Below are 15,146 nucleotides of genomic sequence, written 5' to 3' on the forward strand. Positions count from 1 at the left end.
TTTGCAAGGCTTTATATAAAGATTAATCCATTATAATTCTCATTGTGCAAAACTTCATTTAAATTTAATTCACTTAACAAATTGCAACCTCACTCTCATAATAATTTAAATAACTTTCTCTAATAAAACTTTCCTCTTAAAAGTTTAGTTGCAAACTGGACAATAAGAACAATTACAATTCACTACAGCAAAATAGGCTTTTAGCGGCGCTTTTAGCGGTGTCTGAACAAAAAACACCACAAATTATGTACATCAGTGGCGTTTGAATAAAAACGCCGCTATAGGTCAGAGTTATAGTGGCGCTTGTCAAAAAAACGCAGCAAAAGATCACTATTAGCGGCGCTTATGTACAAAACGCCGCAAAAAGTCAAGCATTAGCGACGTTTTATTAAAAACGCCGCAATAGGTGACGCATTAGCAGCGGTTGTACAAAAACGCCGCAAAATTGATGAGCAAAACGGCATCATTTGTTGGTGAGCTATTGAGGCATTAGCGTCGTTTTTGGTAAAACGCCGCAACAAATTCAAGCATTAGTGGCATTTTTTCAAAAACGCCGCAATAGGTGACGCATTAACAGCGGTTTCCTAAAAACGCCGCAAAAAGTTCAAGCATTAGCTGCGTTTTTGTTAAAACGCCGCAATGGGTAACGTATTAGCGGTGGTTTTCTAAAAACGCCGCAGAAGTGTACGGTGCAATCCGTCAGTTAGCTATAGAGGAATTAGCGGTGTTTGTTTTTAAAACGCCGCAAAATGTGAATCATTAGTGGCGCTTTTTTAGAAAACGCCGCTAATAAATTATGTTATTTTAAGGTTTAAGGTTATGAAGTTTAGGTTAATTTAGAGTTTTAGGGTTTATGATATAATGTTTATTATTTTGGGTTATGGATTTATGTTTTAGAGTTTGAGTTTAGGGTTTACTGTGTTTTAGGTATTAGGGTCGAATTAATATTAATGTTCATGGTTTTAGGGGTTATGCTATTAGGGATTAGAGGTTATGATTAATGATAAGGTTTTGGTAAGCATTAAGATTCTATTTTAATTACTTTTGTCCCTTGTTATATATATATTAGAACTCGTAATATATATTAAGATTCTATATATTAATTTGGGGTGTAAGTTTAGGTTTAGGGTTTAAGGAAAGGATACTATTAGGTAGAAATTAACTGAGGAGCATTTGGATTTTACTAAGATTCATGCCATTTTGTATATACCCATATTATTTAATATAAGAATATAAACATATATATGTGTTTTAATTTGTACTACACTAACATTGGCCACACGAATTCCCAAAAATATGTCTATGATTATGGTTTAGGGTTAACGGTTTTTAGAGTTTATAATTTGGGCTTTATGGTCTAGGGTTTATGGTTGGTTTAAGGGTTATTGTGAATGGTTTTGGGGTTTAAAGTTTGGGGTTAGAGGTTTTGTATGTGTTTGTGGTCTAGGGTTTAGAGTCTTAGGTTTAGGGTTTCAATTTTAGAGTATAATTTTAGATTTTAATTTAGAAGATAAATATAAATAAGATAAATATATATAAATTATTATTTTAAAATAATATATATATCAAAATGGGTTAAATCCCAAATAACTAAGATGAAAAGTGGTTTAGTGTGCAATTGTGTACATGAACTGTAATTTGATCTAGATCTTGTAAAATATTAACACATTATTGATATAAATAGCATCATGTTTTTATTTAATTAATTTATATGCATACATAATATGTATTTTAAAATGTGTATTAAATCAAAATTAAAGTTTCAACTATAGTTAGGGTTTAGAGTGTAAGTTTATGGTTTGAGGTTTAAAGTTTAAGGTATATTGTTGAAGACTGAACCAATATTTAGAACTTTATGAGATTCTTGCCATTTTGTACTACACCTAATATAAATATATGAAATATATATTTTGTACTACACTAACATTTGTCACAATAACATTATTTGGATATAATTTTAAAGAAATTCTAAATATATAGTTTTAAATTTTGATTAATTTTTTTAAAAATATTCAGGTATTAGTGGCGTTTATACATAAAATGCCGCAAATGAGAGGTAATAGCGGCGTTTTTAGAAAACGCCACAAAATTTCATTATACATTAGAGTAAAACGGTGTCGTTTCCTCTGAATATTAGTGGCTTTAGCGGTATTTCTGTAATAAACGCCACAAATTGTATTAGAACGACATCGTTTTGTAATGTAGATAAAAGAGGCGTTAGTGGTGCTTTGTCTAAAATGCCGCAAAAGGTCTCATTAGCGGGGCGTTGATGAAAATGACACAAATTTTCCTTATTTGAAACGGCGTTGTTTTTTCTCTCCTGAGGTTTATGCCCTTTACCCTGAAATCAGTTTAGTTTTTTACTAAGTCATTTTCCTCCATTTTGGTTCTTCCATCCTTAAATCCCTAAAACAAAAAACACCACTTTCTTTTCCCCCAAATCATCCCCTAGTTCCCCAAACCCGAAATCCCTAACTATTTTCCCTTTCCCCTTGTCTCACTTGCTGTTATTCCCCGAAACTATTGCATCAGTGTGATATCGACTTTGGAAGCAGTTCATCTGATTCCGCTACACTAATCGTGTAATTTAGGTACAAATTTGTTTTCCTCTTTATTCTTTACTCCTTATGCTTACAATACTTTTTCTTGGATTTTTCAATGTTGTTGGATGGTATAGTTAAGCAAGAAAGTGTAATTAGGTACTAAAGCCAGTGTTTTCTGATAGAAATTTCATGTCTCCCCTCCCTGTCAGTGAGTAGTTAAGATTAGTTGTTTGGCCAAATTTTCCTACACCTGAGAGAAGTGGTATTGATTCTTTAAAATGAAATAATACTTATGTATAATTAGTCTATAATTTTAAGCCTAACAATTGACTGTTAATATAGTAATTGACACTTTAGGGAAGAAACTATACTTTTGTAAATGAATGTGGGGGAAATTGGCAAAATTCAATTAATAAGGAGAAGACAATAGATTGATGTCAAATTCTGGCTAAAGAGAACCAAAACTGGGAAAAATTAACAACAACCCAATATCAGTAAATGGCAGAAAAACAAAAAAGTTAACTTAAAAAAAAATGACCCATTAGCTTATGACCAAGTAAAAGATATACCTATTTGAGAGATAAAGCTTACTATGAGAGAAAAACCCAAGGTGTTGTTTGGTGATAGAAGCTATTCATCATATGAAGAAGAACGAAAGGTGGGGCTTTAAATCCTTATCTTCGGCTTTCTTCATGGATATATAAAATTAAATAAAAAATTGAAATGAAATAAGTACAATGAAGAATTTGGGCTCATCTTGGCTCTTGCATACGAGTTTTTTTCTCAGCCTTTAGTTTTTGATTAAGGTGGACTTGCATTGGTTTGGACCAAAGACAAAACGCATAGCTTTGGAATCAGATACCAAATTGGTTTGGACCTCAAATTTCATTTATTTATTTTTCTCTTAGAAAAATTGGACCTCTAACCCTTTTTAATGGGTTCTCAAAAAACAAAATAAGCACTGTCTGGTGAGAAAAAGAGAGTAAATACCATCTTTTACCCTTTTTAAGGCATTATCATTTGTAAGCACATCTCCTTTGATTTGAACCTGTATATAGGGAGTAATGACCCAATCCAAATAAGGACGGTTACATGAACTAATTTACATTAAACCTTGGATTTGCATTTAAAGTGTTTTCACTTACTGTTTCTTTATATTCATTTTGCAGACAACAATTCCTATATTGGTAGGGACCAAATTTAATGATTTTGTTGGTCTTCCCCCAGATTTGCAATGGACTATAGTGACTCAAGTAGAAAACTTAAATTTGTTATTCTACATGATTATTTGAGATATGCTTCTGTCAATGTACTTTCTGATTTCATTGCTCTCAAACGTAAGGCTCAAAAATATTGACCAAACACTCAATCCTATTCTCAACTAATCCGTGTTAAACACGTCTGAACTTGGTGTTTTCCATTCATATTGGGCAATGTTATTGTCTACATGATATTATATCAACCTTGTGGCTTAAAGTCTGGTATACTTTGCCAGATTGGTTGGCCTACTTCACTGCCTACAAGTGAGAAGGAGCCATTTGTGAAAAGTGTACTACGAGAGAAGGTAACGTGAATCTATATTACTCGTACTTAGGTGTAAATGTTAGATACTTGTATGTGTCCTATGCGGATATATTGGAAATTTTTAACTGTATTTAGAGGATCCTTGAAGAGTCTGAACAACACACCTTCGTGTTTTATTCATTTCTGAAACATACTTGTCCTCAGCACTAGTCCTTCAAATCTAGTTTTACTGTTGTGTTTATACAGTTTTATTGATAATGCATGTAATAAAGGAATACCAGTGATAATCTTAGCAGCCTACGTAGAAGTGGAGAAAAAACTGCTCGGTATGTCCTAGTGATATCCAATACTATGCTATGCACCATTTCTTGGCTATAAGAGATGTAATTTCGCTATGATTCGAGTATGCTGCTAGCTTTTCTCTCCTTCTTTTCCATCTATATTTTTTTTGTATAAGCATGTTCTGTACAGCACCTTGTAAAAGCAAATCTCAATGACACAGTTCATCTGTACTATGGAATCCTTTTGAGACATCCTTCTCAATACCTCAAAAATATTGACGACTTAAGCTAATGTATTTAACTTCAAACACTTACCAGATTGCTAGAGTTCGAGATGCTTTGTTGACTGCTTGCAAGCTTGCTAATGTTTTCCCATCTGTGTCAGCTTATGTCCTTTTGTTGCTTCACAAGCTAAAGTTAGCTATTATTGATTCTTACAGTTTTTAACTACTTATGAATTTTACTGTCTGATTTTGATAGAAGTGGACCTGACAACTTGTGTACCCATCTGTGTTCATTCGTTTTTCTCATGATGTGGTCATGTTTAAATTATTTTATATTCTTATAAAATTTGATACATAAATAATTTGTATTATATACAATATGCAATATTTCTGTTTTCATGTTATAATTATGTTATTTGCTTGTATCATGGCATAATATAGCAAGTAACCGTATTATGGCAGATATCCTTGTTTCTGAAATAGAACTCTCATTACTAGCTTTTCCTCGTCATTCAGCACATCTACTCTGTTAATATAATTAATTTCTGCCCTCCTCTTTTTTTTTCCATTTAAACTTGGAATGTGTTTACAACTTGGGTTTGTCGAATTATGTGGCTATATATGTAAAAAAATTAATATATTTTCCTTTGTTAGGTATGTTAGGCATCTATGCTGCTACATGATTCTAATGGAAAGAAACAGACCATGTTTTATATTTGTCTAAAGATTTTATGTTGAAATTTCCCCTTTTCATGTCTGAATTAAGTTTAAGAACATTGCTGCTGCCTCCTGTTTTCTGCTGCCCAAATTTTTATTGCTTTATAATTAAGTTTTATTTATAGTCATTACACAATTAATTGTCCTTAGGGACTGAGGTTATTACCAGGCTGCCTTTGATTGTCTTGTCCAGATATAAATGAATGTATCATGTTAATTGTTAAAGACTCTGCCTGAACTTAGAATCCAAAAGAAAATTAATATAACATTCATTTTTCAGCTTGATTCTTTTCTCTCTATAATTAAATTAGCTTATTTGGGAAAATTAGAATCCATTATCTGGTTTTGATGTCTTTTAGGAATTCAGATGAGGTTAACCCAAAATATCTATGGCATGTATACAAAAGCATATCAGATTTTTCTTTTGATTGCTGTTTCACTAAAAAAAAACACTTTCTGTTTGGACCAGATTCAGCATCAGTTACTGCTTCCTGCTCCTCCTACAACTATTGGTTCAACTGAAGCTGCCATTTAATCTTCGAATTAATATTTGGTACTGATATTGATAAAGTTTTTATATTTGCTTAAACTAAAATATATTTGGTGCTGCTCTTATAATCTAACGTTTGTTCTAGGTACTATCGAGCACCTGAATTAATATTTGGTGCAACTAAATACATCACAACCATTGACATCTGTTCTAGGTACATGTTTCATTGCTAAATTTTTTTCCTTATTTCTATGCATTTTCGGTTTAGCTTAACAAATTCTACTTTTTTGACTCCAGCCTCTGTTTGCTGGTGAGATTGGAGTAGACCAGGTTGTTGAAATTATTAAGGTATGTTTTACTTCAAAATTCTAATCAATAATAGTTTTATTATGATTATTTTGAAAAAATTAATATTTTGGGGCTGCGATTTTGTATAGATTTAATTGCTGGTTGTGTTTGGAGCAGAACTATTTTGTTTCCAAATTATTTTTAAATTTTTGTTTTTGAAAATATTTATAAATTAGTTACACTATAATAAGATTTTGAATTTGATATGTTTTCCTTTTTAATTGAACTTGAATAATTTCACTCAATTTATCGATACGACTCAAATTTAATTTTACTTAACTCGATAAAATATTAAATTTAGTTAAGATATTAAAATAATACTTATCATAAAATATTTCTTAACTCAAATTTTTTTCATTCAAAGAATTACTTATCAAAGAAATAAAACTCAGTTGATTCAATGGAATACTCGCTGATGATTGCATTAGAAAAGCTAGAAGTATGACAAACTTGCCTATATCATAGCCATTTTTAGTAGTAACGACGGTAATTCTACAAAATCATGGACTCTAGGAACAACCCCAAAAATTAAACTTATGGTAGCCATCATTGTCTGCTCCAAATTGACGAGCTTCATACAACAGAGAGATGAAAAACGAAGTTGTATAAATATTTTGTTCTCTTTTATTTTATTTTCAAATTATCTAATTAAATTAAATTATATTTAAAGTTTCATTTTAAATATTTTATTTTTTTTGAATCACGAAAAATAATTTTAATATTTTATTTTATTTTAAATATTTTATTTTATTTTAACATTACCTAATTAAATTAAATCTTATTTAAAGTTTTATTTTAAATATTTCATTTTTTTTGAATCACGAAAAATAATTTCAATAATTTATTTTATTTTAACATTACCTAATTAAATTAAATTGTATTTAAAGTTTTATTTTAAATATTTCATTTTTTTGAATCACGAAAAATAATTTCAATATTTTATTTTATTTTAACATTACCTAATTAAATTAAATTGTATTTAAAGTTTTATTTTAAATATTCTATTTTATTTCACTTTGATTTAATCACGAAAAATATTTTTTTCTTTAATTTTATTTTCAAATTACCTAATTAAATTAAATTTTATTTTCAAGTTCACCAGCAACTCACATAATTTACATAATTTACATGATACATAACTTACATAATTTAAAGTTCGAATTTCACAACTTACATAATTTACATAACTTACATAATACATAACTTACATAATACATGACTTACATAATTTAAAGATCAAATTTCATAACTTACATAATTTACATAAAATTAACACACATGGAACTATATCCTAAAATTTAAATATTAAAACAACTATAACATGGAATTATATCCTAAAAGTCAAAACACAATAATACATTTAAATAATTGTATATATATTACTTTATGTCGTACATAATGCATAACTTACATAATTTACATAACTTACATAATACATAAATATATATCATATCATAACTTACATAACTTAATTATACTTATAAATAAACAACTTACTCGTGTAACTTATTGTCAACTTTAGACTTCAAGAACAACAAAATGGATAGGAGTTGGATGAATTTGTCAAGGGTAAGCAACGTATATCAAAATGGAGTTCAAACTTTTCTAAATTTTGCATTTCAAAATGCAAGTCAAGAGAATATGATTCTATGCCCGTGTAAGAGGTGTGGCAACATCAATTGACATTTTCGTGAAGTTGTCTATGAGTATCTAATTGTTGATGGCTTTATTCGGGGGTATAAAAAATGGATTTTCCATGGAGAGTGTACATCTAGTGGAACTTCTTCAACGATTAATTTGACTTATCCTGATACTGCTTACCATCAATATGTTAGACAAGATAACATGGAAGGTATGTTGCGGGATGCATTTAATATGCACAGTCATGGTGAGCAATCGTTTCCAACTGACTTTATTGCATCCGATGATTGTAATATTGGTGGAATTTTTTTTTGCGAAACGGGAACAAGTGCACATGATGAGGAGCCAAATGAAGAAGCGGCGGAATTCTACAATTTACTTAATGAAATGAACGAAGAACTTTATGAGGGTTCAAAATATTCAAAATTTTCCTTCTGTATTCGTTTATTTCACTTAAAATGTTTGGGAGGGTGGACCGAAAAATCTTTTACAATGCTGCTAGAGTTTCTGAGAGAGATGTTTCCGTTTGCAAAAATCCCCCAGTCTTGTCAAGATATGAAGAGACTAATAAAAGATTTGGGCCTTGGGTATGATAAAATTCATATTGCCCAAATGACTGCATGTTGTATTGGGGTGATCAGAAGAACCAGCAGTCTTGTCATGTTTGCGGTAAGTCTCGTTGGATAAATGGAAATACAGAAGATGTGAATGCGGATGAAGGTGGGGTACAGTTAAGAAAGAAGCCAGTCAAGGTCTTGCGATATTTTCCCCTAATACCAAGACTTCAAAGGCTTTTCATGTCATCAAAGACGGCCGATTCTATGAGGTGGCATAATGATCAATAAACCGATGATGGATTATTAAGGCATCCAGCTGATTCTTTAGCTTGGAAATCGTTTGATAGTAAATTTCCAAGCTTTGCAAGCGATCCTCCGAATGTGAGGCTTGGGCTAGCAGCTGACGGCTTTAATCCTTTTAAAATCATGAGTACTTCGTACAGTACTTAGCCTGTAGTGCTTGTTCCTTACAATTTGCCTCCATGGTTTGCATGAAGCAATCTTCATTTATTTTATCAATGATTATCCCTGGAGAGAAAGGTTCCGGAAATGATATTGACATCTATTTGCAGCCACTTATTGAAGAGTTAAAACAATTATGGTCGGGTGTTGAGACATATGATGTATTAAGAAAGGAGAACTTTAATTTACGTTCAGCTTTATTGTGGACAATTAATGATTTCTCGGCTTATGCTAATTTATCGGGTTGGAGTACTAAAGGACGTTATGCCTGTCCTTGCTGTGCTGAGTAAACTTGTTCGAAGTGGTTGTATAATGGGAAGAAGTTCTCTTACATGGGCCATCGTCAGTGGTTAGATGGAAATCATAAATTTAGATTTCAGAGGACTCTATTTGATGGTACTGAAGAGTACAGAGGAGCTCCTGAACAGATCGTTGGATCTGAAATCTTGTTTATGTTAAAAGATATCAACTTTAGTTACGGGAAGATAAATCAACCACCTAACACACAAACAAAGAGAAGATTGAAGGATGAATCTGATGATGAATGTGACGAAGAGGATGATCCTAATGAGGCGGACTTGTGGAAAAAATGAGTATTTTTTTTGAGTTGCCTTATTGGGAGCACAACATTTTACGCCACATTCTTGATGTCATGCATATTGAGAAGAATGTCTGCGAGAACATAATTGGGACTATTTTGAATGTTGAATGTCATTCAAAATAGAAGAATGTCTGCGAGAACATTTTAAGGTCCCAGATGTGTATGCGTCAAATATATCTCGATGTGTGAGTCTTAAAGATCGAAGATTATATTTATTAAAATCACATGATTACCACATTTTGATGCAAGATTTACTCCCAGTTGCTTTACGGTGCTGCATGTCAAAAAATGTGCCATCTTGTATAATTGAACTATCCAATATAATGAAAGCTATTTGTGGCAAAGTTTTGGATGTTGAAGAACTTGAGAAAGTACAGGATCGAGCCGCTTTGACTTTATGTAATTTGGAGAAGATCTTTCCACCTTCTTTCTTCACTATTATGGTGCACTTGGTAATCCATCTCCCTCACGAAGCAATACTTGGTGGACCGGTTTTTTATCGATGGATGTATCCTATAGAAAGGTGCTAATTTATTTGTCAAGTATATATTCATTCGCCTCTATACATTTAGTTACAACTTTTGATAAATATTGTATATCGTGTTTAGGTTCCTAAACAAATTGAAATCTTATTGTCGCAATAAGCGTTATCCAAAAGGATCAATTGCTGAAGGCTACTTGGCAGAGGAGTGCATGACCTTCTGTTCTAGATATTTAGAAGATGTTGAAACACGATTGAATAAACCAAATAGAAATGCTGGGCTCAATGATCATAACTTGGCTGAAACTTATTTATTCCAAAGTTATGGAGAACCAATCGGCAAAGTTGAAATTGCAGAATTAGATGATATATTGTGGATACAAGCATATCAATATGTACTTTTTCACCACGATTCAGTTGAGCCGTTACGCAAGTAAGTTCTAAAATTTCCTCACATATTCGTCGTTTTGATTTGTTTATCTTCTAACCAATTAAACTTGTTTTTAACATAGTGAGTAAAAACAAATTTTGAGATCTCGTGCACACTCTCGAAGATTACAACATCGAGAGATTAATAAGTTATTCACAGAATCTTTTCATGAATGGTTAAGCCAAACAGTATGTAACTAAAGTTAATAAGTTACATATAATCGCGAAATTTAGTTAATCAAATAAGAATGTTTTTACGTAATACATTTATAATTACTTAATTTACTTTTGATTCAATAGGTTTGGAGTGGGAGGGACGTCAATGATGAAATTAAATGGCTTTCCCAAGGTCCGAACAGAGTAATAAAATAATATAGTGCCTTCCTCATCAATGGATATAGATTTCATACAAAATATCGCGAGAGAATGAGGAGAACTCAAAATTGTGGAATTGTTGTTAATTCTTCAATTGCAAGTTATGCTAGTGCTAGGGACAGTAATCCAGTTGAGGGTAATGTGGAGTATTACGGACTTTTTACCGATATTATTGAATTGGATTATTATGGCAGATGGAAAGTTGTCTTATTTCGGTGTGATTGGGCTGATGTTAATACTGCTCACGAAATTAAAAAAGATCAATTTGGTTTTACAATGGTTAATTTCTCTCGCTTGATTCACATTGGACAACAATTGATGGACGAGCCATATGTATTTTCTTCTCAAGTGAAACAAGTTTTTTATTCGAAATATCCAACTGATGAGGGTTGGTATGTTATACTCCGGAACACCCCTAGAGACTTGTTCGACATGGGTAATGGAAGTAGAGATGGCATCGTCGAAAGATCAGAAACATTACATTTTCCAGAAAAAAACTTAGATGAAAATATCCCTAGTACTAGTACACAACATCAATGGGTTCGACATGATGTGGATGAAGATATTTACGAATAATGATGTAGTAAGATTTTACGATTTTTTAATTTTATGTAATATTATAATTTTAATCTTGGTAATGTTATATTATTTCACTATTTTATATGTACTATTATTGTTGTAATTTGTTACTAAAATTTTAACTATTTTATGTGTATTGCAGGAAAAATGCGTAGAAGAAGATTACGAGATTTAATTATTGTCTAGAATACTCCAAATTCAGAAGAAGCAAACAGTGAACAGCAGACAGTTGTTGGATCTTCGAATGTGCCGGAGACACTTGATGAGCCTGCAGAATTTCAAAGTAATGTTAAGTTCATTTTACATGTGTTGACTTTTACTTTTGATTTATTTGTCAATTTTAATATAATAATATACCATTTTTCAGCTGAAAGTGGTGGGACGCGCAGAGGTCAAAGACGTACACTGCTTAAAGATTTATACGACTTAAATCCTGTCGAGTGTGTCAAAGTAAGTAGAAATAGTTATGGTCAGCCTGTTGGATCTGAAGCTCAACTTTTAGCAGGCTATTTGGGCATTATATCACGAAATGCCAATATGTTTCCCATCAACTACGAATCATGGTATCACATCCTGATAGCAATAAAAATCAAGCTCTGGATAATATTAAGGTAACAAAACGTGAATGTAATTTATAATACTTTGGTTTAAGTTTCATTTATATTTACATTCTAAACTTGTGTTTTTTAGGAGAGATTTGCTTTAGAGGTCTCTGATGACTATATCAAGAAGGCATTGAGAAAAAAATGGAGAGACCATAAAAGCAGTTTGAAAAAACTATATTTTAAGAAAGACATAAGCCTTGAGGAAAAATTGAGAGATGTCCCACCGGGAATGCTGAGGTACCAATGGGAAGATGCGGTTAGATTCTGGAATTCAAAGAAAGGAGAGGTATTACGTATTTCCAAACTCTTATATATAGTGTTTACTATATACATAATAATAATTTTATTATGTAGGACCGTGAGCGAGTTGGAACAAGCAGCAGACAAAAACAAAAATTCACGCATACGGCAGGGTCGAGAAATTTTGCTTCTGTAGCTGAGGCCGAGGTATTATGAATTTATTAATTTTTTCAAATATTAATAAATTTCTACTATTAAATAATATTTTTACTACTTTATTGTAGGAAATCTCTTCCGGTAAAAAAGTTGGATGCCTTCAGCTTTTTGAGATTACACATAAGAAGAAAGATAGATCTCCTATGACATCCGAAGCTGGAGAAATTATGGTATATTTACTAAATAAAATTTGATTTATTATAAATATTTTTAATGTTTAATTAATTATGGTTTAATTCGTCATTACTAGTTTTAAATAATGTTAAGTTTATGTTCCATTCCTTTTTATTATATATTTTGTTTCTAATTCTTTAATTGATTTTTTTGGAGAAACTAAAGGAGAAGAAGGCGGAGTATGAAGCGATTGCTTCGACTGATAGTTCTGTTAATCTTGAGAACATTGATAACAGAATTATCAATGAAGTTTTGGGTCCTGAAAGGTACGGTCGGGTTCGATTTCAAGGATCTGGTGTTACCCCGACCCAATATTTTGGATCCGGCTCCCAGCAATACATACCTTCTAGGAGTCAAGCTCAAGCTGAAGTTCAAAGGTTAAGAGACCAGATAGCTCAGATGCAAGCGAACACGGTTGAGCAAATTGCCGAGGTTCAAAGAAAATATGAAGAACTCCAGTAACAACTTAGAGCGGAGGCAGCAGAGAGGGAGGCAGCGGCAGGGGCAGCAACGAGGGAGGTAGAGCAGAGAAAAAAGTACGATGAGCTTCAGCTGCAGCTTCAGCAAATGATGCAGATGTCTCAGCAGTCGCAAAAGCCGCCATCTTAGACATTAGTTTTCTCCTTGTAAGAATGTTTTTAACATTGTCATATTTAACATTTTGTAAGAATATTACTTAATTTATTAATTATATCATAGATCTTTTGTTGAATTTGAAGTATCATTTAGATTTAATGTTTTTCATTATATTTTTTATGCTATATTTACTGTTTTTGGTTGGATTTCATGCTATATTTGCTGTTTTTGGTTGAATTTAATGCAGGGAGGATTGAATATTGGTGAAAAATGTACATTTCAAATCTGTCAAAATTAGCTGCGCTTCCCTAACAAAATCCGCTAAAAGCCATGACTTTTAGCGGCGCTTTTCTCACAAATGCCGCTAAAAGTCTTGATCTTTTGTGGCGTTTTTTTAGATAAACACTGCAAAATTTGGCGGCGTCTCCTATAGCGGCGTTTTTTGCGGCGCTTGAGAAAACGCCACTAATAGTGTTTGCGGCGCTAAAGGTTAAAAAAAAAGGCCACTAAAAGTCTGTTTTCTTGTAGTGCAACAATTTTACATTAAAATAAGTTACTCACACAAACAAAAATAATTAAATCCTCTCAATCCCAAATATAAAAACGATGACAAATCTTCTTTTAATAAACATTTATTGGCTTGCAAATCTATAATCAATTTGAATCTATATCTTCTTCCATTCAACTCGATAATCTTTAATATGAAATAGAATTAGCAAAGATATTCATGATAGTGTTATAAGAAAAACAAACCTATTCAAATAACAAAATTTGATCACATTATAAAAGTCTTTAATATATCCTTCTTGAAATTGATTTTCTTTATATTTTAACTTCAATAAAGTGCCGCTAAAAAACCCTCAAAGATATGCTTCAAAGAGTCAACAATTTTAATCAAAAGATTACATCTATATATGACAAGTTACATTATCTTACCAATACAAGCTCAATTGCAACTAGTATTACATTTGTCCCATATAACTAGCACTGCCAATTTTCTTTTACCACCCTCAATTTTTATTTTCACTTTTTCATTTTTGTAAAGCTATAACTTTTACATCAAGACGTTTATCTCATACTAGACTTTAAGCTTATCATTATTTCCATCCTAGATATCACATTATTTTAAATGTCAACAAAGTCAATTTCAACCCAAATCAAATATATATGTATATATTTCTAGTCTCATTATTTGATCTCCTCCCTTTCGGTTTTTTTTTTTTACAAAATAGCATTACACAATTTACAGCATTACCTTACAATTTTAAAGCAACGAATAAGAGTTTCTTTCCCCTTTGAATAATTTAAATCGAAAAAAGAGAGGTTAAAATTAAGAAGCCAGCCACGTCTGGAGCATGTTTGGGGTACATGAAAACAATTTTGGTGCATATTCATTGGTGGGCTAATCATAATAAAGAGTTGTTAATCTATGAAAATTCCTACGAAGCATCAATCCATGAAAACATTTATGAGATTTCAATTTCATTCATTATGCTCACCTATTAATTAGTTCTCTCCCGCATGTCATTTTCTTTTTCACTAGTAATAATAAGGAATTGTACAAAATTAAATGACAACGTTTGTTTCTCTTTATTTACTAGCCTATTTAAATTAAATCTGTAAGCCCCTTTTTTTCTTTCTTTTTCTTGCACATTTTAAATTGTTTTCACGTATTCAATTATTATATCTATGAGTTACCGATTGAGTGTTAACTTAATTAACATGGGTATTGCTGCCATTGCAAGAGGACAAGAATTTGAATGCACTGAAACACATTATCCTCCTATTTATGGGTTTGGGAGAGGCTATAGGTAATTCTAGTCATTGTGTTAAAAAAAGTAGATATAATTAAAATTTATAATGACTACTTATAACCACTAGTATCTGAAGTCACATATGTAGCATGTGATATTATGTATTTTTTAATTTTTTTTATTATGTTTTTTCTTATATAATGTATAGAATTATCTATAATCTTATTCCTCAAGCCTTAAATAAGATGATAAATATATTTGAGTGCGAGCGAACTTATGTCCTTCTACATTAATAACAATATTGATTTAATTGAGTTGTAATAATTAAA

General features: G+C 31.5%; 1 protein-coding gene across 8 annotated transcripts; it reads left to right on the forward strand.

Annotated features, from left to right (window-relative positions):
* Positions 1-2,307: 2,307 nt before the first annotated feature.
* Positions 2,308-13,199, forward strand: LOC107919166 (uncharacterized). Of its 8 annotated transcripts, none has more exons than XM_041074712.1 (12): positions 2,308-2,591; positions 3,713-3,880; positions 4,039-4,107; positions 5,759-5,842; positions 5,925-5,993; positions 6,077-6,127; positions 11,395-11,535; positions 11,620-11,863; positions 11,943-12,143; positions 12,212-12,304; positions 12,382-12,483; positions 12,644-13,199. In XM_041074712.1, exons 8-12 carry the CDS (start codon positions 11,813-11,815, stop codon positions 12,947-12,949), a joined length of 753 nt encoding a protein of 250 aa, XP_040930646.1. In that variant the 5' UTR covers positions 2,308-2,591; positions 3,713-3,880; positions 4,039-4,107; positions 5,759-5,842; positions 5,925-5,993; positions 6,077-6,127; positions 11,395-11,535; positions 11,620-11,812; the 3' UTR covers positions 12,950-13,199. The 8 variants fall into 8 exon arrangements, with proteins under 8 accessions (XP_040930646.1, XP_040930650.1, XP_040930648.1 ...); XM_041074716.1 differs by having other exon boundaries at positions 12,653-13,199; XM_041074714.1 differs by having other exon boundaries at positions 2,309-2,591; positions 3,713-3,796.
* The last annotated feature ends 1,947 nt before the right edge of the window (positions 13,200-15,146 follow it).

The sequence above is a fragment of the Gossypium hirsutum genome, chromosome A08 (genome assembly GCF_007990345.1).
Source record: "Gossypium hirsutum isolate 1008001.06 chromosome A08, Gossypium_hirsutum_v2.1, whole genome shotgun sequence".
NCBI lineage: Eukaryota > Viridiplantae > Streptophyta > Magnoliopsida > Malvales > Malvaceae > Gossypium > Gossypium hirsutum.

Bases quoted from the DNA above. Each gene is read 5' to 3' on its own strand.
- LOC107919166 (XM_041074712.1), top strand. From the start codon at position 11,813: ATGGTATCACATCCTGATAGCAATAAAAATCAAGCTCTGGATAATATT. The intron at 12,144-12,211 runs GTATTACGTATT...TTTATTATGTAG, and splicing joins GGAATTCAAAGAAAGGAGAG to GACCGTGAGCGAGTTGGAAC. The intron at 12,305-12,381 runs GTATTATGAATT...ACTTTATTGTAG, and splicing joins CTTCTGTAGCTGAGGCCGAG to GAAATCTCTTCCGGTAAAAA.